Raw genomic sequence first — 23,454 nt, forward strand, 5'->3', positions numbered from 1 at the left:
CCTAGGAAATTTCTAGCTACTTTTAAATAACATGTTCCCACGTTACAAAAAGAATCAAACATTATTGGGTGCCTTGTTCATAAGATGAAATAAACACTCATTTTCACTGGATATTGACATACAAAGAGATTAATGCCTTTCTATATCAAAATTATTATACAATTATATATAAAACATGTTCTTAATCTTTCCTCTATTATTTTACTTATTAATACATTTGTTCCAGGAATCATTTAAGATATTATAACAGCACATAAAATACAGCAAAGTAACATAAATTATAAATCAATTAAGAATTCAAAAGAAAAATAGGGTAGGATAGAAAATAGATTCAGAAATGGTGCCAACTGAAAAATGCCTTTTGTAGGGACTAATATCCTGCCGGGCAACACTGCTGGTTGTCTGCACAACAGTCATCCTGCCCTCCTTCCTTCTGCAGAGCCCTGATTATGTTCTGATACCGAGTATCCTGTGCTCAGTCCTGGAGGATGAACCGTGGTTGATCTAAGAGAATCATGGGCCCCTATCTGGACCATTTTGTTAGAAAGGAATGTCCTTACTGTGTGAGACACTTTGAGTGGGATCTCTTACTTGTGGCTGGGAGGTTTCTGACCGATGCACTTGCTATGGTTCTCATTAGGCTCTAAGCTTTCCAGCAGTCCACACCAAAAGGGATATTTGGTTAGAAATAAGTCAGTGTCCATAAAACAAAAACAGGCTCGCACCTCAGGAAAAGCACAATATTGCCAAGACTAAGAAGTATGCTGAGGGTCTGTAGGGATCCAGTCACTTGTCCAATGTATTTAAAATCCCGAGTAAAAGCATCAATGATAAGGATACTGTAATCAGCAATCCAAGCCATATTGCCTTTTTCTTTGGACATAATTTATTATTCACCTTGAAGTTTCATTTTCTATATGCTTCTCAAGTTGAAACATTATTCTTTGAGCCAAAAGAAAATGCATTTAACAAATTAATTTGGACAACGGGTGCAGACCAGTTGTTCTTTGCAAACGAAACTTTGGCTTGTGAATACAAAGCCCTAATTCTGAGTCGGTAGACCAGTGGAGTGGGTAGGAAAAAGGTCTAGATGGTCCCCGTGTGCTTCTTTTAGAAAGAATATGTGTCTTGCTCTGGGTATTTCTACAGAAAAAGTGTAAGCATTCAACAGGACAGGGAAGGATCATATTCTAAAAAGAATTGTTTTCCCCCTTGACCAATGACATAAGAAGACATTTTATTTTTGTATATAATTTTATTTTGTCTGGGAATCAGACTTCTTTCTCAGTTTATCTGTTTGTCCGTCTAGGTATTTATATCCAGCTTATAAAGAAACGAAGCAGACACAGCACTGATAGAAAGCATCTCTCCTTCTGTGGGCTCTCCTTGATGGCTTGAACTCCCAGCCAGCTGCAATAGCCAGCCTACCAGGAATAGACCCCACTTCAAGCCCATTTACTATTTTAATGACAAGAACTTGCTAATGTGGGCACTCAAAATGTAACCTTGGAAGGGAATGCTCTTCATACCAGGAAATCTTTGAGAAGGCTTGAGTTCTTGCCATAACTAAAAATCTGATGATGTATTACTGATGACTTCATCCCCAAATGAAAGCTAGCTCCCTGCTTCCATAAGCCCCGGGGAGAATCACACCGAGAAGAGAGGAATTTGGAGAGAACGTGAAGGGAAGAGACTTCAGTTTCTCTTTTGAATAAAAATGAAGGCACCAGTCTAGGTGAGTATAGAGGACACACCTTCCAGATGCTTCAGTAAGTGGCCTGTATGTCTCCTACAGCACTGATATAGCAACTGCAGACACTTCATAGAGGACCAAAGAAAGAACAGATTGCTCACGGGGGGCGGGGTTTGGTGGGGCTTCGGAATGAGGAATGTAGATGTGAAATGGTCTCTCCCCCACTTAGGCTTTGTATCCCAGCGGTGCTGACACTTCAGACTTCATTGCACATCCTGGCTTTCTCTTTAGTAAAGGGGAACAGTTCCATTCCAGTTGATGGTGGCCTCTCTCCACTTGGTTCTGATAGCCATCTCCACTGGAGAAAACCGTCTTCCTGGCCTGTGTTCATCTTCATGTCGGACTCTTTCCCAGTGATGGGAATGAGTATCTGAGGGGGGAAACAGCCAGCATTTAGACCCCAGCCTATGTATACCATTTTGGAGGAAGCCAGGAAGGAAGGAACGTAGGATGGGTGGGCAGGAGTTGGGCTCAGCAAGCTGTGTTCCTAGAACTGGGTAAACAGAGGGGGATTCTAGTAGATGATGGTATTTAGACTCGCCCCATACAAAACACGACCATGATAACCTGGGTTGTTGTAGATTTTGGAAACGGAATATTGACGACATGTAATGGCATGGTCCAGCACCAGATGGGACACATAGAGCCGGGTGTAGGTCACCAGCTGTTGTCAGGAAAAACAAGAAAAGAGAGAGCTTACCACTTCTCAATGCTTCCAGGAGTACCTTTGCATTTTGGGGTGAAGGGCAAAGTATTCTCATGAGTAGTCAAGAACTGAGGTCCAGGCCCAGGTTGGTCTCAAATGACATTTGAGAGGGTACTTAACATCTCTCAGCCTCATTTACTCAATTAGAAATCATTTCTTGGCCACTTCAGTTTCCTCTATGTAAAATAAATATCATAGTATCTACCTCAGATGACTGTTGGGAGAATTTAATGGGATAAGGTATGTAAAGTTTTCAACACAGTGCCCAGAACAGAATGCTTGCCATGCATGTGAGTTAATAAAAACAAAAACAGAAAACGATGCTTTCTTCGAAGAAGAGAGTAAAGTAGAAACAATAATATATTTTAAGGAATGTATTGTCAATGTCCCACTAAACGAAATGGGCTCATGTATATCTATAGATCTATATAGATATTTCTCATAAGTAGAGAAAAAGAATTAGGAGTTACACAGATAAAGCAGTCACTAAGATACTTTTCCAAATTTAGTCATAATAATGAAAAGTTGCTTAACACCAGACCTGTGATACTAAATGCAAAGAGTCAGACATCAAATCAGCAAGGCTCCATCTATGGTGCTGAGGTACCAGATACAGCCTCCCAGTCTCACCATAGTTTTTCCCTTGTCCAAAAGGCCAGTGTTTAAAGACATCTTAAGATTAGTCTTTTTTCCTCATGTGTTTAAAAAAATGTGGTGGGGGGCTTCCCTGGTGGCGCAGTGGTTGAGAGTCCGCCTGCCAATGCAGGGGACACGGGTTTGTGCCCCGGTCCGGGAGGATCCCACATGCCGCGGAGCGGCTGGGCCCATGAGCCATGGCTGCTGGGCCTGCGCGTCCGGAGGCTGTGCTCCGCAATGGGAGAGGCCACAACAGTGAGAGGCCCGCATACTGCAAAAAAAAAAAAAAAAAAAAGAAAAAAGAAAAAGAAAGTATGGTGGGAATTGAAATGGATTTTGTGGTTGCCCTTGGAGCAGAACCTCTAAGGTTTGCTGGGACTGTGCCTTCGTTATCGTTGGTTTCCTAGTGGCTGGCTCTTAGTAGGCCTCAAAAATGCTTTTTGAACTAATCTGAACACAAATGCCCTCTCAGTTTCGTTACTGTGTCCCAGGATGATCGATCATCTGATGTTTGTTCTTGGGATAGAATAGACCAGTTGGAACCCCCCTGCCCCTGTCCCTTTGTTTTTCTAGTTCTTTCCTTGGTCATTACATGCCTTGTGCTCACAGAAGACCCCAGGGAAGACTTTTTTGGAAATCTGACTCTCAACCTTTTGTTTTTTCTCTTACCTAAAAGTTGTTGGTTCCTCTGTGCTACTTCTAGACCTCCTGCCCTTATTTAAAGCAGGTTTAGAATTTCCACGTTACAAGGCTTAGGTTAGGCCCATGGGATTGATGCCTAGGTTTCATTTCAGAGATCACACTTCTACATCTTCCTGTAGAGCTAGCATGAGCTGTGAACCGGCAGTAGCTGCATCTCTCTGAGCACACTAAAGGTCAGGGCACTTGGGATCTGGAATGCTCACCTATGGTAAGGTGCGCAGGCTTGTTCTGTGCGGGCTGGCCACTGTAGAAGTACAGATCAAAGAGGCACTCCACTTTCCAGTCTGATAACAGCTGCCTGTTTGTGCTAAAAAGGACACTGTAATTTCCATTGATGTTGCACAGCCAAATAGGTAACTTGGGAGTCTTCAGCATGCTGCCCACCTGCAAGGGGAGAGGGGAATGCAGATGAACATAAAGATTTGGCCACGTTGTGAAAGATGCTGATATGGCATCAGGATCAAAAAGCAGCTTGGAGGCTTGGCGTTGCTCTGGGAGCTGTGCAGGGCGCAGTGTGTGAAGGAAGATTTCAAACGAAAGCTTCATCATGAATGAATTTGCATTTATGAATGGTGTGGTGGTGATGCTGCAGTTTTTCTCTGCATGGATTGTATTTTAAAACATTTTGGGGATGGGCTCACGGAGGAGGTGGAACCGTCTCAGTTCAGTTTGGAAGAGGGGTGGAGAATAAATAGATAAACTGAAATAGAAATGTAGGGGTGGAACAAGAGAACGTCGAGTGGTCTTTGTGGTTGACAAGTGTATTTATCCCCGTTCCCAAGGTAGGACAGTATTTCATTCAGCAGGTGGTCATTCTGGCAGCACTAACCATTTAGAATATAGGAAAAAGAGACTATTTAGAATATGGAAATAATGAATAATTTGAATACAGAAAAAAGCTTCTGGGAAATAAGGGGAACACACACACCCTCACACTCACACAGATATACATATATCTGCATGTTAACGTGTAGATCAATTGTGAAGAGGTGCTTGGAGCTGAGTGTACTAGTTTAATATTACCTATAATTTTAAGTTCACTGTTTTAATCAGCTTGTTATCTGGTTTTTCCAGGCAACTGTCAATTCAGCCTTGAATTTTCAAGTTAGTGCATTAGATTCACAAAAACACCACTCTGGGAGGTGTCGTAATAAAGGGTCCTGCACACTGCAGTAGCCCCTGAGGGTATCTCGATATTATAGTGTATTTTTCTTAATGATGTCTCCCATTTTGTTTGAAGAGGCAGGGAAGCACATTTTTTTTAATGCCATTGAAACTCATTAATGTTAAAAAAATTTTTTTTTTCTACTTAAAGAGATAAACAGGAGCTACATGGAAATCCCCATCATTTTCACATGATGCCAGGGAGAGCTCTGGACCCTCAGCCCTGGCACGTCTTCCCATAACAAAAGGATTCAGTTCTGTCTCTTTTCTTCTCAGTCCTTCAAGTTATCCTGTGTGCTTAAGAGCAAATTCTTTTGTGTGGAAAATCGAGCTTTGAGAAAATGATCACGTGTTTTGTAAACCCAAGTACTAAAGGCTAATAACTTGACATTCTGATTTCTCAATAGTTCTATTCAAATCTCTTCCTTTTTCTAGAGTTTAAATTCTTCAGTTGTGGGTGAGTGGGTGAATCAGAGGTGCTTTTGTCTTTAAGCTTTTCTCTTCAGCTACTGGAGAAAAATTATATTACTGTGTTCAAAAGAAATGACCTCAATTTTAGTTGATAGTTGGAAAAAGGGGTGCAAGCCCAGCACCCCAGTCTGGATATGTTCATAGTGAGTGCAGGAGTTGCTCGTCTGCCACACCAGCACCGGCCCCTCTGGGCTGAGTATAACATGAGCCTCTCACACACCAAACGTGGGGCAAGTCGCCCACTGGCTACGTCGGAAATAAAGCACAGAGGATGTGCCGTTGAAGCAGCCCCATGTGTTTAGGTTCCAGGAGCCACCCCCAAGTTCCAAAGAACACTGTCACCATTCATAGTTATAAAATAAGCTCTTTCTTTCTCAGGCCTTCTTGCGATGGTACCTCCTGTACTAAAGTTATGTGTAATCAAAATATGATCCATATGACTTGGGATTGTTAAGGTTGGAACACATGGATAAACCAATTAGGAAACTGAGGGCTGCTTGTAATAAAAAACCACTCCATTTGAACTTCAGGTCGATGTTCTGGCTGATTTTACACAAATGAAATTTCCTGTAAATTATGTGTGGGTGGATGTAATAGACTGTAGTCATATATGATATTGTTTCATGGACTCTTTGTAACATAGGCAAAATTCAACAGGCGCTCAGATTCATACTCTGCAAAGGGCTGACACCACACTGTTGTGATTTTATGCAACAATGCAATGGTTTCCTTTCCTGAACTCAAAGCTACTCAAGATTTCATTAAAGTAGGAGAAAAATGAAGTAGTCATAAATATAACAATCTCCAGCACCCAAAGTGACCATCCAGAGACCCCACACTAAGCAGACAGAGTCCCGCTTGCCTTGAGAGATTCTGGTCAAGAGGAAAATGTCTGTCACAGCACTTTGGGTTTTAACTCCAAGGGGTGAGCCTTCGGATTACAGCTGAGAACATACCTGGTTTAAAGGGAGTCCCACAAAACCAAAACTGAGCACCTCCCAATGGAACCCAGCCAAATATCATGCCTCTTTCATTCCTCTGAGCACCATGTAATCTGTTTGACTGGAAGCTTCTGTTAAGGATTTGTATTGCAAGTTCAAGATGGTGGAGTAGAAGGATGTGCGCTCACTCCCTCTTGCGAGGGCACGGGAATCACAACTAAATACTGAACAGTCATCGACAGGAAGACACTGGAACTCACCAAAAAAGATACCCCACATCCAAAGACAAAGGAGAAGCCACAATGAGATGGTAGGAGGGGCACAATCACAATAAAATCAAATCCCATAACTTCTGGGTGGGTGACTCACAGACTGGAGAACACTTATACCACAGAAGTCCACCCACCTGAGTGAAGGTTCTGAGCCCCACGTCAGGCTTCCCAACCTGGGTGTCTGGCAACGGGCAGAGGAATTCCTAGAGAATCAAACTTTGAAGCCTAGCGGGATTTGATTGCAGGACTTTGACAGGACTGGGGGAAACAGAGACTCCACTCTTGGAGGGCACACACAAAGTAGTGTGCGCATCAGGACCCAGGGGAAGGAGCAGTGACCCCACAGGAGACTGAACCAGACCTACCTGCTAGTGTTGGAGGGTCTCCTGTAGAGGTGGGGGGTGGCTGTGGCTCACCGTGGGGACAAGGACACTGGCAGCAGCAGTTCTGGGAAGTACTCCTTGGCATGAGCCCTCCCAGAGTCTGCCATTAGGTAGGCTCCAGTGTTGGGTCGCCTCAGACCAAACAACCAACAGGGAGGGCACTCAGCCCCACCCATCAGGAAGCTTGCACAAGCCCCTTAGATAGCCTCATCACCAGAGGGCAGACAGCAGAAGAAAGAAGAACTACAATCCTGCAGCCTGTGGAACAAAAACCACATTCACAGAAAGACAGACAAGATGAAAAGGCAGAGGGCTATGTACCAGATGAAGGAACAAGATAAAACCCCAGAAGAACAACTAAATGAAGTGGAGATAGGCAACTTTCCAGGAAAAGAATTCAGAATAATGATAGTGAAGATGATCCAGGACCTCGGAAAAAAAATGGAAGCAGAGATCGAGAAGATGCAAGAAATGTTTAACAAAGACCTATAAGAAATAAAGAACAAACACCTAGAAGAATTAAAGAACAAACAAAGAGATGAACAATACAATAACTGAAATGAAAAATACACTAGAAGGAATCAGTAGCAGAATAACTGAGGCAGAAGAAGGGATAAGTGACCTGGAAGACAGAATGGTGGAATCCACTGCTGTGGAACAGAATAAAGAAAAAAGAATGAAAAGAAATGAAGACAGCCTAAGAGACCTCTGGGACAACATTAAACGCAACAACATTCGCATTATAGGGGTCCCAGAAGGAGGAGAGAGAGAGAAAGGACCCTAGAAAATAGTTGAAGAGATTATAGTTGAAAACTTCCCTAACATGGGAAAGGAAATAGCTGCTCAAGTCCAGGAAGTGCAGAGAGTCCCAGGCAGGATAAACCCAAGGAGAAACATGCTGAGACACATAGTAATCAAATTGACAAAAATTAAAGACAAAGAATAATTATTGAAAGCAACAAGGGAAAAATGACAAATAACATACAAGGGAACTCCCATAAGGTTAACAACTGATTTCTAGGCAGAAACTCTTCAAGCCAGAAGGGAGTGGCATGATATATTTACAGTGATGAAAGGGAAGAACCTACAACCAAGACTACTCTACCAGGCAAGGATCTCATTCAGATTTGATGGAGAAATCAAAAGCTTTACAGACAAGCAAAAGCTAAGAGAATTCAGCACCACCAAACCAGCTCTACAACAAATGCTAAAGGAACTTCTCTAAGTGGGAACCGCAAGAGAAGAAAAGGACCTACTAAAACACACCCATAACAATTAAGAAAATGGCCATAGGAACATACATATCGATAATTACCTTAAATGTGAGTGGAATAAATGCTCCAACCAAAGGCACAGGCTCACTGAATGGATACAAAAACAAGACCCATTATATATGCTGTCTACAAGAGACCCACTTCAGACCTAAGGACACATACAGACTGAAAGTGAGGGGATGGAAAAAGATATTCCATGCAAATGGAAATCAAAAGAAAGCGGGAGTAGCAATACTCGTACCAGCTAAAATAGACTTTAAAATAAAGAATGTTACAAGAGACAAGGGAGGACACTACATAATGATCAAGGGATCAATCCAAGAAGAAGATACAACAATTATAAATATATACGCACCCAACGTAGGAGGCACCTCAATACGTAAGGCAACTGCTAACAGCTATAAAAGAGGAAATCGACAGTAACACAATAATAGTGAGGGACTTTAACACCTCATTTACACCAATGGACAGATCATCCAAACAGAAAATTAATAAGGAAACACAAGTTTTAAATGACACAATAGACCAGATAGATTTAATTGATATTTATAAGACATTCCATCCAAAAAGAGCAGATTATACTTTCTTCTCAAGTGTACACGGAACATTCTCCAGGATAGTTCACATCTGGGGTCACAAATCAAGCCTCGGTAAATTTAAGAAAATTGAAATCATATCAAGCATCCTTTCTGACCACAACGCTATGAGATTAGAAATCAATTACAGGGGGAAAAAAACCCGTAAATAGCACAAACACATGGAGGCTAAATAATACATTACTAAATAACCAAGAGACCACTGAAGAAAGCAAAGAGGAAATCAAAAAATACCTAGAGAGAAATTAAAATGAAAACATAATGATCCAAAACCTATGGGTTGCAGCAAAAGCAGTTCTAAGAGGGAAGTTTATAGCAATACAAGCCTACCTCAAGAAACAAGAAAAATCTCAAATAAATAATCTAACCTTACACCTAAAGTAACTAGAGAAAGAAGAACAAACAAAATCCAAAGTTAGTAGTAGAAGGAAAGAAATCATAAAGATCAGAGCAGAAATAAATGAAATAGAAACAAAGAAAACAGTAGCAAAGATCAATAAAACTAAAAGCTGGTTCTTTGAGAAGATAAAAAAAAAATTGATAAATCAGTAGCCAGACTCATCAAGAAAAAGAGGGAGAGGACTCAAATCAATAAAATTAGAAATGAAAAAGGAGAAGTTACAACAGACACAGCAGAAATACAAAGCATCCTAAGAGACTACTACAAGCAACTCTATGCCAATAAAATGGACAACCTGGAAGAAATGGACAAATTCTTAGAAAGGTATAACCTTCCAAGACTGAACCAGGAAGAAATAGAAAATATGAACAGACCAATAACAAGCACTGATATTGAAACTGATTAAAAATCTTCCAACAAACAAAAGTCCAGGACCAGATGGCTTCACAGGTGAATTCTAACAAACATTTAGAGAAGAGCTAACATACATCCTTCTCAAACTCTTACAAAAAATTGCAGAGGAAGGAACACTCCCAAACTCATTCTATGAGGCCACCATCACCCTGATACTAAAACCAGACAAAGATATTACAAAAAAAGAAAATTACAGACCAATATCACTGATGAATATAGATGCAAAAATCCTCAACAAAATACTAGCAAACAGAATCCAGCAACACATTAAAAGGATCATACACCGTGATCAAGTGGGATTTATCCCAGGGATGCAAGGATTCTTCAATATATGCAAATCAATCAATGTGACACACCATATTAACAAACTGAAGAATAAAAACCATACAATCATCTCAATAGGTGCAGAAAAAGCTTTTGACAAAATTCAACACCCATTTATGATAAAAACTCTCCAGAAGGTGGGCATAGAGGGAACCTACCTCAACATAATAAAGGTCGTATACGACAAACCCACAGCAGACATCATTCTCAGCAGTGAAAAACTGAAAGCATTTCCTCTAAGATCAGGAAAAAGAGAAAGATATCCACTTTCGCCACTATTATTCAGCATAGTTTTGGAAGTCCTAGCCACGGCAATCAGAGAAGAAAAAGAAATAAAAGGAATACACATTGGAAAAGAAGATGTAAAACTGTCACTGTTTGCAGATGACATGATACTATACATAGAGAATCCTAAAGATGCCACCAGAAAACTACTAGAGCTAATCAATGAATTTGGCAAAGTTACAGGATACAAAATTAATGCGTAGAAATCTCTTGCATTCCTATACACTAATGATGAAAAACCTGAAAGAGAAATTAAGGAAACACTCCCATTTACCACTGCAACAAAAAGAATAAAATACCTAGGAATAAACCTACCTAAGGAGACAAAAGACCTGTATGCAGAAAACTATAAGACACTGATGACAAAAATTAAAGATGATACAAACAGATGGAGAGATATAACATGTTCTTGGATTGGAAGAATCAATATTGTGAAAGTGACTATACTACCCAGAGCAATCTACAGATTCAATGCAATCCCTATCAAATTACCAATGGCGTTTTTTACAGAAGTAGAACAAAAAGTCTTAAAATTTGTTTGGAGACACAAAAGACCCCGAATAGCCAAAGCAGTCATGAGGGAGAAAAAATGAAGCTTGAGGAATCAGACTCCCTGACTTCAGACTATACTACAAGGCTACAGTAATCAAGACATTATGGTACTGGTCCAAAACCAGAAATATAGATCAATGGAACAGGATAGAAAGCCCAGAGGTAAACCAATGCACCTATGGTCAAGTAATCTATGACAAAGGAAGCAAGGATATACAATGGAGAAAAAACAGTCTCTTCAATAAGTGGTGCTGGGAAAACTGGACAGCTACACGTAAAAGAATGAAATTAGAACACTCCCTAACACCGTACACAAAAATAAACTCAAAATGGATTAGAGACCTAAATATAAGACTGGGCACTATAAAACCCTTAGAGGAAAACTTAGGAAGAACACTCTTTGACGTAAATTACAGCAAGATCTTTTTTGATCCACCTCCTAGAGTAATGGAAAAAAAACCAAAGATAAACAAATGGGAGTTAATGAAACTTAAAAGCCTTTGCAAAGCAAAGGAAACTACAAACAAGATGAAAAGACAACCCTCAGAATGGGAGAAAATATTTGCAAACGAATCAATAGACAAAGGATTAATCTCCAAAATTTACAAGCAGCTCATGCAGCTCAATATTAAAAAAATGAACAACCCAATCAAAAAATTGGCAGAAGACCTAAATAGACATTTCTCCAACGAAGACATACAGATGGCCAAGAGGCACATGAAAAGCTGCTCAACATCACTAATTTTTAGAGAAATACACATCAAAAGTACAATGAGGTATCACCTCACACCAGTTAGAATGGGCATCATCAGAAAATCTACAAGCAACAAATGCTCGAGAGAGTGTGGAGAAAAAGGAACCCTCTTGCACAGTTGGTGGGAATGTAAACTGATACAACACTATGGAGAACAGTATGGAGGTTCCTTAAAAAGCTAAAAATAGAATTACCATATGACCCAGCAATCCCACTACTGGGCATATACCCAGAGAAAACCATAATTCAAAAAGACACATGCACTCCAATGTTCATTGAAGCACTATTTACAATAGCCAGGTCATGGAAGCAACCGAAATGCCCACTGACAGTCGAATGGATAAAGAAGCTGTGGTCCATATATACAATGGAATGTTACTCAGCCATAGAAAGGAACGAAATTGGGTCATTTGTAGAGACGTGGATGGATCTAGAGACTGTCATACAGAGTGAAGTAAGTCAGAAAGAGAAAAACAAATATCGTATATTAATGCATATATGTGGAACCTAGAAAAATGGTACAGATGAACCAGTTTGCAGGGCAGAAATTGAGGCACAGATGTAGAGAACAGACGTATGGACACCAAGGGGGGAAAGTGGCAGCGGGTGGTGGTGGTGTGATGAACTGCAAGATTGTGATTGACATGTATACACTGATGTGTATAAAATGGATAACTAATAAGAACCTGCTGTATTAAAAAATAAATAAAATTAAATTAAAAGAAAAAGAATTTGTATTGCTTTGGGGTAGACACAATTTATCAGCTAAGCTCCCCCAAAGGAGGATTCTAAATATGTTTTATTGGTGAGATTCCACCAGTGCAGAATTTGTGCGTGTTGCCTCATGTTGCCATGGTAAGAAGGAAATTAAATTGTGATACAGTGGTGCTATAAATAAAATACCTTTCTCCTTAAATTCACTCATAGTGTAATAAGCCCAGTGTGTTCAGCCTTACATGCAGCAATCAAGCCTTCCATAACATGTATCATTTAATGTAAAGTTATGAAGATAGGAAGAAGGATGGGGCAATTCTAAGCACCAGAGGGTGAGGATGGAGTCCACATAATTCTTTCCTATGCCGCCGTCTAGAACAGTGGCTCTTACAGTATGCCTTTGCACAGCGAGCTTGATGTTGAAGTCCCAGGGCCCTTAGCCGGTGATCTGAACCAGAGAAAGCTGTTGGAAGCGTTGTGCTTTCTTCGCTGATTCCTGGTGACAATTTGTGTGCATGACTGCTCGTGGTCTGGCTCTCATCTCTGCCACCTGGAACTTGAGTTGATGTAACTTCTCTCAGTGAGTTTGCAGGGATGTTGTCATGTTTGCAGGGCACTACCTCAGTGACTCAGTGGTAGAGAACAGTGGGTGGAGCTTCATCTGGTACTTTTAGGGTTGGATATCTTCCTATCAGTCTCTTTTTTTTTTTTTTTTTTTTTGCGGTACGCGGGCCTCTCACTGCTGTGGCCTCTCCCGTTACGGAGCACAGGCTCCGGACGCGCAGGCTCAGTGGCCATGGCTCACAGGCCCAGCCGCTCCACGGGATGTGGGATCTTCCCAGACCGGGACACGAACCCGTGTCCCCTGCATCGGCAGGTGGACTCTCAACCGCTGCGCCACCAGGGAAGCCCCCTATCAGTCTCTTTAAAGGGAAAATGTAAAGAGGGAAGAGGGTAGGACTCGGATGGTGATGTGCTCTGCCAGGGCTGCCGGGGAATAAATCCAGAAAGACCTAAATGGCTTCAGTCCCTTCTAAAAACCAGAGTTGATTTTTCTTCTCTGTGGCAGGTGCGAAGGTAATGTGAACCTCCTAAGGCTTTCCAGATGGTGTTAGACTCCAACTGCTTTATGTTCTCACTTAGGTATTGGGACCTCACACTCAAACCTGTACCTTCAAATAGAAAGGTGACGGGAGGCTTCAAAATAGTGCCTCATCCTGAGGGGAGCTGGCTGTGTGCTGTAGGAACCATCCGTCTGCTGGGCTCTGGGGGCCTTGCCATGTCATCTAATGAGAGCTCCTTTTTTATTTTTTAATCTCACCCACTGGGCTGTGACATTGGGACTGAAAGACGTGAGTTTTTGCAATCTCTGCAATTTTGTCACCGAGTAAGAAGAGATTCACTTCGGGAAGACAGATGCAGTGGTACAGGAGGGGTTTCACCTCGACAGCAGAATCTGTCAGGCAGCACGTTGGTTTTCTTTTGAACTCAGAAACCTTCTTATATTAGGTTTCTATTACCAATGCTTATATAGAATCTTCTGATTTAGAGCACCCACCCTAGGCAGGAGTCCCTAAGTACCCATAAAATGCTTAAACCTAAATGCTTTTGGCATATTCATGTGTCCTGTGCAGAGTCAGCATGCCTCAGAGCAGAAAGGGAAGGGAGTGATGGTGAGATCCTCAATCCAGTGATGCTTAAAGCATTGTCCTAGACCCACATCTGGTTCTTTTCTGAGCAAATTGCTGTTCTGCAAGAAGTTCTATGATAAAATGTTATGAAATACTAGACATCTGTATGCACTGCAGTCAGATGGGGCTTCTGGTTAGCGCGTCTGTGAGTGCCACTGAGCTTGTCCTTCTAGCATGTAAGTGAGACATGTGGTCTGACAAACCACAGGTGAAGGGTGACGGATACTTGAAAGGGTGCGTGCTACCAGTACCTGAAGTTCATGATCAACTCAGACTCACCACTGCTTTAACCTAGAAGTCAATGGATAAATTTCTAGATGTTGAGCACGACCGTCATGCATTCTAAAACTGAGCCATGGGCTTCCCTGGTGGCGCAGTGGTCGGGAGTCTGCCTGCTGATGCAGGGGACACGGGTTCGTGCCCCAGTCCGGGAAGATCCCACATGCGGCGGAGCGGCTGGGCCCGTGAGCCATGGCCGCCGAGCCTGCGTGTCCGGAGCCTGTGCTCCGCAACGGGAGAGGCCACAACAGTGAGAGGCCCGCGTACTGCAAAAAAAAAAAAAAACACAAAAAAACCCTGAGCCATGATCTTGCCACCATCTAACTGTTGTAGTTCAGCATCAGTGTACCTGTGATTGATCTTCTAGATTATGTAATACAAATCTACATCTCTATGTCAATACATTGATGTGATCGATTACGAAAGTACTTCTGATGATATCATGCCAAGAACTGGCATTTTGTATTTACCACTTTATCAGAAAACAAGCCAAGATGATCATGACAGGCACCGTGGCACAGTGGGCTGAAGGGGCCTTTGAATGTAGCTGGTTCTGGGGTCAGAACCCTGGCTCTGACACTTCCCTAGCTTGTGGCCTAGGGCAACTTCCTAGACTTTTCTCAGTCTGGATTTTCTCATCTCTAAAATGAATGACCAAACAACAGCCAGTGCACTTGAACTAACACTGATTATAAGTTGGAGTGGAAGTGAGGGTTAAATGAAAGAAGGTATCATTACCGGTGGCTTAGAGAGAGCCTGGCACACAGTATGTGATCTACACAAGTGGCTGTTGGCGCGATAATGACTAAACGAGCTTTAAAAAATACCATCTTCAGGGATGATGAGAAAATATAAAATTCTTATATACATAAAATCATTCTATGTAAAAAATTATTTTAATAATAGATGAGTTGTGGATTGCTCTTATCCTGGAATATAATGAGCTGCTATAGAAAATAAAAAAGCACCTTCAGATTAAATAAAATTTATAGGTACACATGTGGATGCCTAATACAGTCATATATCTCAGCAGTTCAAGTAAGAATACTACCTACCAGCCTATATTTGCTGTTTAATACATTTGTTCTGAAACCAAACTTGAAGTGCACGTTAGAGACAACATAATAAACATCCTCCGGGTTTTAAGCCATTAGTATACAATTTCAGGCAATTTTTACCGCGGGTAGGATTCATAGGTGTCTCCCTGGGGAGAGAACACTGACTCTAAGAAGAAAGGATGAAAAGCCACATTAGTCACTTTTCGAAAAGATGGAAGCCTTGATTTCTACGTGTGATTTCTATGTAGATTTAAAAGCTAACCTGGCCTGTCGCCATCCTTTGCCCTACTTCCAATTTGTGAGCAGGCCTTTGGGTGGTGGTCCTGAGGTCGGGTACATTTTGCCCTCTTCCCAGCAGGAAAGCTCTTATTTTTTTTTTTACCTTAGGCCTTGGCCTCTTGATTGACTTTAAGGTCCCAACAAACATCCACTTTATTATTGGAGGATATTTTAGGCTCTGCAAGTACTTTTCTTTAGAGCATGATTTAGTAGCACTATTGGTCAGAGCTGACTTGTATCAAAAGAAATGTGATCCATGGAAAATGGTAGCACTGGATTGCTGTGAATTCTTGACTCTCTGAGGCTCTCCCTCTCTCTCTCTCAATCTCACTCTCTTTCTTGGAACAGGGGCCAGGGTGGTGGTGGTGGGGTGCGTAGCCTTTGATATAGTTTCTTTTGTTGGAGCAGCTTAGTAGCTGTTTAGCAAACACCTGTTTAATTTTAATTTAAGATAAGGTTTGAAACTTGCCCCAAAAGCCTTACAAACAGTAAAAAGGAATAGAAAGCTGTCAACCTTTCTGATACTGATTGAAAGAAGATACTCTTTCTTGTAATTTCAGTTGAAATAGCTAGTTTTCCAATTCTGCACACCATGGATTTAATCAGCTAAGCCTAACGAGATTTTTTTTTTTCTGTTTTTTAGAGCAATGATTCAGTCAGGGCAATTTTGTCCCCCAGGGGACATTTGGCAATGTCTGAAGACATTTTTAGTTGTCACACTGGGCGGGGGGCGTAGTGGTAAAAGCCAGGATGCTGCTAAACATCCCATAATGCACAGGACAGCCCCCATCACAAAGAATTATCCAGTCCAAAATATCAGTAGTGCTGAGGTTAAGCAGCCTCTGTTCCAGAGGTTTCTAACCTTGGATGCACATTAGAATCACCTGAAGACTTAAAAAAAATTCAATGTCCAGGTGCTCTCCAGGCCAGATAAACAGAGTCATTGGGTAGGACAAGGCTATACAATTTGTCGGGTCCAGTACAAAATGAAAAAGTGGGGGCCTTTGTTGAAAAAGTGTTAAGAATGTTAAGGCAGTGACAACAGAGCATCAAACCAAGTGCAGCACCTTGTAAGTGTGGGGCTGAGTGTGAGCACACAGGTCCTACACACATGTAGTTGACACTGTTCTGGTGGGTGACCTGGGCATTGATAGTTTTAAAAGCTCTACAAGTGTACCAAAGACTGGCAGACACCTCACCAAAGAAGACAGACAGATGGCAAATAAGTATATGCAAAGATGTTCCACATCATATACTATAATAGTATCAGGGCAATGCAAAATAAATCCCAATAATTGAGATACCACTACACACCTATTAGAATGGCCGAAATCTAGAACACGGACAATACCAAATGCTGGCAAGGACGTAGGGCAACAGGACGTCTCATCCATTGCTGGTAGGAATGTAAAACGGCACAGCCACTTTGGAAGGCACTTTGGTAGTTTCTTACAAAACTAAACATACCGTATAATCTAGTATTTGCCCTGCTTGGTATTTACCCAAAGGAGTTGAAAACTTACATCCACACAAAAAACCTGCACATGGATGTTTATAGCAGCTTTATTCATAATTACCAAAACTTGGAAGCAGCCAAGATACCTTTTGTCTGTGAATGGATAAATAAACCATGGTTTATCAGTAGAATAATATTTGTTCAATAAAATGTTACTCACAATATTCCAATGGAATATTATTCAGTGCTATAAAGAAATGAGGTATCAAACTGTGAAAATACATGGAGGAAATTTAAATGCATAGTATTAAGTGAAAGAAGCCAATCTGAAAAGGCTACATACTCTATGATTCCAACTAGGTAACCTTCTGGAAAAGGCAAAACTATGGAGACAGTAAAAAGATCATTGGTGACGGGGGTTGGGGGGGACGGAGGGTTGCACAGCAGGGCACAGAGGATTTTTAGGGCAGTGAAACTACTCTGTATGATGCTATAATGGTGGATACATGTCATTGTAACTTTGTCCAAACCCATAGAATGTAAACACCAAGAGTGAATCCTAATGTAAACGATGGACTTTGGATGATAACGATATGTCAGTGTAGGTTCATCAGTTGTAACAAATGTACCACTCTGGTGATGGATACTGATAATGTGGAGGCCGTGCATGTGTAGGGACAGGGGATACATGGAAATCTTTGTAAATATTTCCACTCAGTTTTGCTGTGAGCCTAAAGCTGCTCTAAAAAAAATAAAGTCGCTTGAAAAAAACAAAACTCTCCAGGTGATTTCAATGTGCAGCCAGTGCCAAGATCGCTGTTATTTAGCTTTTATTGCCTATCCTTCCTATAGCACTCAGTTTATGTACGGGTATTGGCCCACGTATGACTCCTCTTTGTATTGGACACAGAATCTCACAATCAATAGATGCTGAATGAACATGGCTGAATAAAACACTCTACTGTTATTCCTTATCATCTATTATAAAGCCTTATGTGTGGAGAGGTCATTCGGGCTTTCCAAACAGGCTTCAGCATTCATGAGTTTGTTCGCTGTTCACATCAGTCATGTGGTTGCAAGGCAAGTGTTAGGACATTAGTCTGTGGATGAGGAAGCAGGCTCAGAGCAGGTAAGTGACTGGCCCAAGTCACACGCCTGTGAGTGGCAGGGCAAGGCCTCCAGCCAAGTCTCCTGGTTTCCGGGACAGGGCTGTTTTCCACGTGTTACGGGAACCTTCTCACTTTTACACCAGGTTTCTAAAGGATGGTGCACGTGCCCCTTGGTGGCATGTGGCATGGAAGTCAGGGCACAAGGGGTGAACTTTAAAACAAAACATGTTTCCTTATTTATTCAATATGTATTAGGAAAAAAATAGCACATCAAGTCCATAGTTTGTATTACTGCTGCAGAAAACGTTAGATTCAAATTGTAAAAGTGAGTTGATTTAAAGGAAAATATTAAGCAAATAACAGCAGAGGTGGTGCGAAGATATAACAAAGCTTTTGAATGACCTACTTAAATGACAGAACTATGAGAAACACTTTTAAATCTTTGTAGTTTAAACTGAGGATACAGTGAAATAATATAGTGAAAGAGCTTTGTAACAGTAGACAAAGCACTAAAATTGTTGTGGTTTTTGCACCCTCGCTCCTTGAAACTTGGCCCCAGTGTATCCTACCAGACTGAGTCTTGGCCTGTTACTGGGCTCTGATCGGTACAGAATGCTTTACCATGGACCTCAAGTGACCATGCATGGTTGAAAGAAAAGAAAAATATGGAAAATGAAATCTGTAAGTCCCTTATTTCTGGCTTAGTTTTCCTTGTCATTATATATATATATCAAATTCTAAGATGAATTTCCAAATTGTCTGGAACAAACGATTAGGAACTTTATAATAATAACAAATCCATTCTCTGTCTAGGGAATATTCAAAGTGCAGTCTTCACATTCCTACAATGCAAATCTTTGCATCCATTCAATATGATGAAGGATATATATTCATTGGCATATAAGGACGTTAGTGTTGAATGAGAAAGGCAGGGTTCAGAGGAGTAGAATAGAGCATATTTATATGAGAAAGGGAAGGAAGCATTTCTGAGAGGATTGACCCTGGGTGATGGGATTGGGTTCATTTCTTTTCCTTTTAACTTCTCTGTCACTTCTCATTTTTTCTTTTTCTTTTTTTAAATTGAAGTGTAGTTGATTTACAATGTTATGTTAGTTTCTGGTGTCATTGTTCTATGATGGACTAGATTTCAAACTCAAGGAATACTTGGTAAACTTTTAAGACACACTTGTACACAAAATATACTAATTTTGCGAAAGTCAGACGCTCCGTTCCCAATGCTATCAGGTGTGATTTGTATGTGCTGTGAGATGCTGATTTCATGGTTAGCACATTGTAGCTGGAGCCAACAGTAGGAGGAAAGACAGATGAAGCTATGGATATAAAAGGACATTATAAAGTGTAAAGCCCTGTACGTTGAAAGGGATTTTGAGCTGGAACCAGGAGATTGAAGGACAGGCTCTGAGCAATGGGGCCTCATTTGGTGCTGGTGGGCAGTGAGCCTGGGGGCGTTTGTCACCATCACATTGAATTCCATCCCAGCTAGAGTTAGGGCCGCTCCAAAGAAGTGTTGCTTTTTATAGAATCTGCCTTGCCTTCCCTGGGTTTTGTAATGACATTTTGGTGAAAATATCACAGAAGCACCTTTGATTTGTGGTTTGGGTGGGTATATTGCTTCCTCACTCTCTCTCCTGGTTGTTTTTACAGAACCACATCTTACTTAATTCTCTGGCTGTGCTTTTCAACAGCACACTTTACTTTCTGGTTGTCAGAGGTTGTACATCCCCTGAGCTAGAAAGCTTTTTGAGAGGTGTTTCGTAAGTGGGATTCCCTTTTTTTTAGTTATTTTTTTTAAAGCTTTGAGCAATAGATAGAATATATGCATTCATGTTTGCATAATAAACGGTTGGGAAGATAACCATTCTCTGCTGACAGTATTGATGTCTGATGAGTGGGGATGCCAGGAGACTTTATTTGTATATTGCAAGTATTGTTTAAAAATTATTTGCATATTACTTGTATTACCTATACTCTGTATACATAAAAATATATAAAGTAAAATATGAAGCAAGTAGACTTGGATATTTCCATTTAGTCACTGAAAAATCTCTATGTGTGTCTATATGTGCAAGTGGAAGGCATGCAGGAAAGTAGTAAAGGAAAAAGTAAGCTCCCATTTGAATTGCCTTGTCCAAATAGTGACACTCTGGTGGTGTGGTTGAGAATTGGAACACACTCACCTGTGAAAGTCTATCATCCTCTGAGGTGTCCTTACACCACTGCAAATAGCCGATGTCACTGCGGGTCAGGACCCCACATAACATTTCCTGAGCCTTTCCTTTTTGATAGCCGTTAAAGACGTGTGGACTTGCTCTTCCAGTTAAAATCATGTTCAGAACTGCCTAGATGACACATTTTACAAATATTTACATTTCAGGTAGCGTTGACACAAGGACTTAATTTCTTTTTTCTTCTAATAATCATAAAATGTATCATTTTTAGTGAAAAGAATGAAATCCCACAATATATAATTCTGGGAAAACGTATGTCATGAATGTTTGGTAGTGTTAAAACAGGAGTTTATTGATTTTTTTTTCCTTGAGCCATGCCCCATAACTCCCCATGGGCCCTTCCTCCCTTCATATTTTTTTGAACTTCGGTTTCCATAGTTGTGATTTAAGCTGCATGAAGCTAAGGAATTTTTATAGTGCTTTTCTTTCAGTTATTAGGGACTCCTGGGCGGTCTTGTCAAGATATTTTCTAATGTTTCTAGAATCTCAGGGATGGCAGGCTCTCAGAGGTAAACTAGAAAGGACTGTAATGGAAAGTGGAAAGATAGAATCTGATAACAAACTCAGGGGAGCATCTTAGTTTTTCAAAGATAATTTGATCACTCTTCACTTAAGGAGAGAATATGCTTAGTTGAAAGGAAAAAAAAAAGCCTAATTGAGATGCTACAATAAAAAGGCAAAGTCTTCCAACCCACCTGCGTGCACAGGAAACCTCCAGCATTTGGTCGTAGCAGATGAGTGGTGGAGACGTCCAGTTCCTTCTGAAGCCTGCAGAGTGGGAGAAGCCATCAGCACTCACGGACGGTGATGCTCCAGGGACATGCATCCTCTCCTCCCTCCTCCCTCCCAACACAGAGCAGCAGTGACTTGGGCTTGCCTGGTCACTGTCCTTCCCATGTGCCTGGCATGTTTCCATCTGTCGCTGGGAAAGCTTCTAGGACTGGGGCTGCAGAGGTGATTGGGCAAGCTCTGGATGCCGTTGGGGGAAGCCAGTGATAAGTGGTCAGGGAGCAGGACGAGGCGACAGACCTCACACGTTAGAATCTCTGGGTTTGGGCTCCGCGTGGGTGCTGGGCTCTGTAGCAAAACTGTTTGCGCTGAGTGCCAAGGGACGCTTGGCTTAGGGTTGTGACGCGTGACCCCTCCAGAGAGTGCTGGCCCAAGGCAGAGTTGACCAGACTGTTCAAGTGGAAACCACCAGCTGGGGAGTTAAGCCCATGTCTTGGCTGCAGCCTCTACTGTTTCACCAGGGCCAAGGGGTCAGGGTTCCATCCAGGACAGTATAATATTGAGGTGGAAAGCGGCTCGTGTTGTCACCCGGAAGGAGATGCTGAGTTATATGAGCTGTATGTGTTCTTGAACGAACCTGTTCACAGGACTGGAAGGTCAAACACTTCTGTGAATAAGACCTAAAGACGTGGGTCAAGCATCATATATAATTCAGGGCAGTGTTTCCTAAGTTATGGCATGATGTTAGGTAGTATAGATACGAGCATTTAAAAAATTTTACAGTGATGTGTTTAATACATTTTTTCTTTAGCATAGCAACTACATGATTTAGAGGATATTAATGTTTAAGAAGAGGACGATATTGAAATGTGTGTTGATTTTGAATTTTTTCTTTTATTTCTTTTTTGGCCGTGCCACACGGCGTGCAGGGTCTTAGTTCCCTGACCAGGGATCGAACCTGCGCCCCCTGCAGTGGAAGCACAGTCTTAACCACTGGACCACCAGGGAAGTCCCAAGTGTGTGTTGACATAAGGACATTGTTAAGCAAATAATAATATAGATCATAAAAGTATGATATGCAAAAGACAAGTTTTCAGGAACTGCTTCAAGGCTTGACATTCTTCCTTTCTGGGGGCCCTCTGTTTCTCTCTCTCTGACTCTCAAAAGCTTCCCCTTTTCTCAGGGTCCAGAAGAAGATCTGTTTCTTCCCAGAAGCCTTCCTTGGCCACCTTATCTGTTGGGGCCCCTCCCTCCTCTGGAATCCGTTAAGATTCATTGTCTCTGTGCTTCATTTGGCACGTCAAGTACCACCTGGGACTTGCTCAGTCTCTCTGTGTACCCCTGGTTTTTCCCAAATTGGAACCTGCAAGGAGGTCAGGGCCATATCCTCTTTTATTTGTATTTCCCACAGTGCCAAGAACAGGGCTTTGCATTTCATAGGGACAAAATAAGTATTTGTGGATTTATATTTTGTCGTACATAGAAATCATAAAATATTTTCATTTATGAAAACTGTACAAATAAGCCTGAGTGGTATCTGCCAATATTTATAACCACAAGAAAAAGGAACCTACGACTGTGCTAGAAAAGTAGATTCAAACTTTTCTGATGACATCCACTCTCCCATGAATATGGCCAAACTGACTACAGAAAGGGATTCATCAACAGAAGAGTGCCCACTAGAAAAAAATTGCACTCATGTTTCCAATGAGGCATGAAAATATTTTCCAACACAAGAGAGCATTGTTTATGTGACCCCAGAGCTATAGGAAATACCTGTGCCAACATGTGTAGAATTTACCTTTCAAATGTTCTGGAGAAGATCAGGCTGTAAAGAAACAAGATGACACCATGGCTTCCTTCTCCTTTGAACTATTTGAAAAACAAAGGAAAAACACATTTGCATAAACACAGTGCATCTCTGTGTATCTGTGGGCATGAATTCAAGGATTTACACCTGACAGATTTTTTTTCTAGCTGCCGAAAGGACCGTGGGAGCTGTCTCTGCTTCTCTAGGTCACCTCCACCCTCAGATGCATCCTTTCTCCTTGCTTCAGGCGCGCCAATGGCACCATCATTCTCTTGGTTTTCAACCCATCTTTCCTCCACTTCTATCGTGATTCTCTTTGAATCATGGCTAAGACATAGTGTATACTTCCTCTCCATTTTCCAGCATCTATCCTAGCTCAGTTCCTCAGATCTGCTCTGGCTGGCCCCTTTCCAGCCTCCCTCCATCAGTGCATCCTTCATCATCATCCTGTTA

The 23,454-nt window shown here is 41.4% G+C and overlaps 1 protein-coding gene across 1 annotated transcript in view; it reads right to left on the bottom strand.

The window, feature by feature from the left end:
• Window positions 1–1,980: 1,980 nt before the first annotated feature.
• The window catches only part of MINDY4B (MINDY family member 4B), a gene marked incomplete at both ends in the record, with an annotated part of 40,811 nt that continues 19,337 nt past the window's right edge, over window positions 1,981–23,454 (bottom strand). The window contains 5 exons of the mRNA XM_082624301.1: window positions 1,981–2,123; window positions 4,001–4,181; window positions 20,412–20,573; window positions 21,158–21,230; window positions 22,993–23,063. Coding sequence (XP_082480427.1) covers window positions 1,981–2,123; window positions 4,001–4,181; window positions 20,412–20,573; window positions 21,158–21,230; window positions 22,993–23,063 — 630 coding nt within the window. The remainder of the gene's footprint in view (window positions 2,124–4,000; window positions 4,182–20,411; window positions 20,574–21,157; window positions 21,231–22,992; window positions 23,064–23,454) is intronic.

The sequence above is a fragment of the Mesoplodon mirus genome, assembly GCF_964341445.2.
Source record: "Mesoplodon mirus genome assembly, chromosome: 6".
Lineage (NCBI taxonomy): Eukaryota > Metazoa > Chordata > Mammalia > Artiodactyla > Ziphiidae > Mesoplodon > Mesoplodon mirus.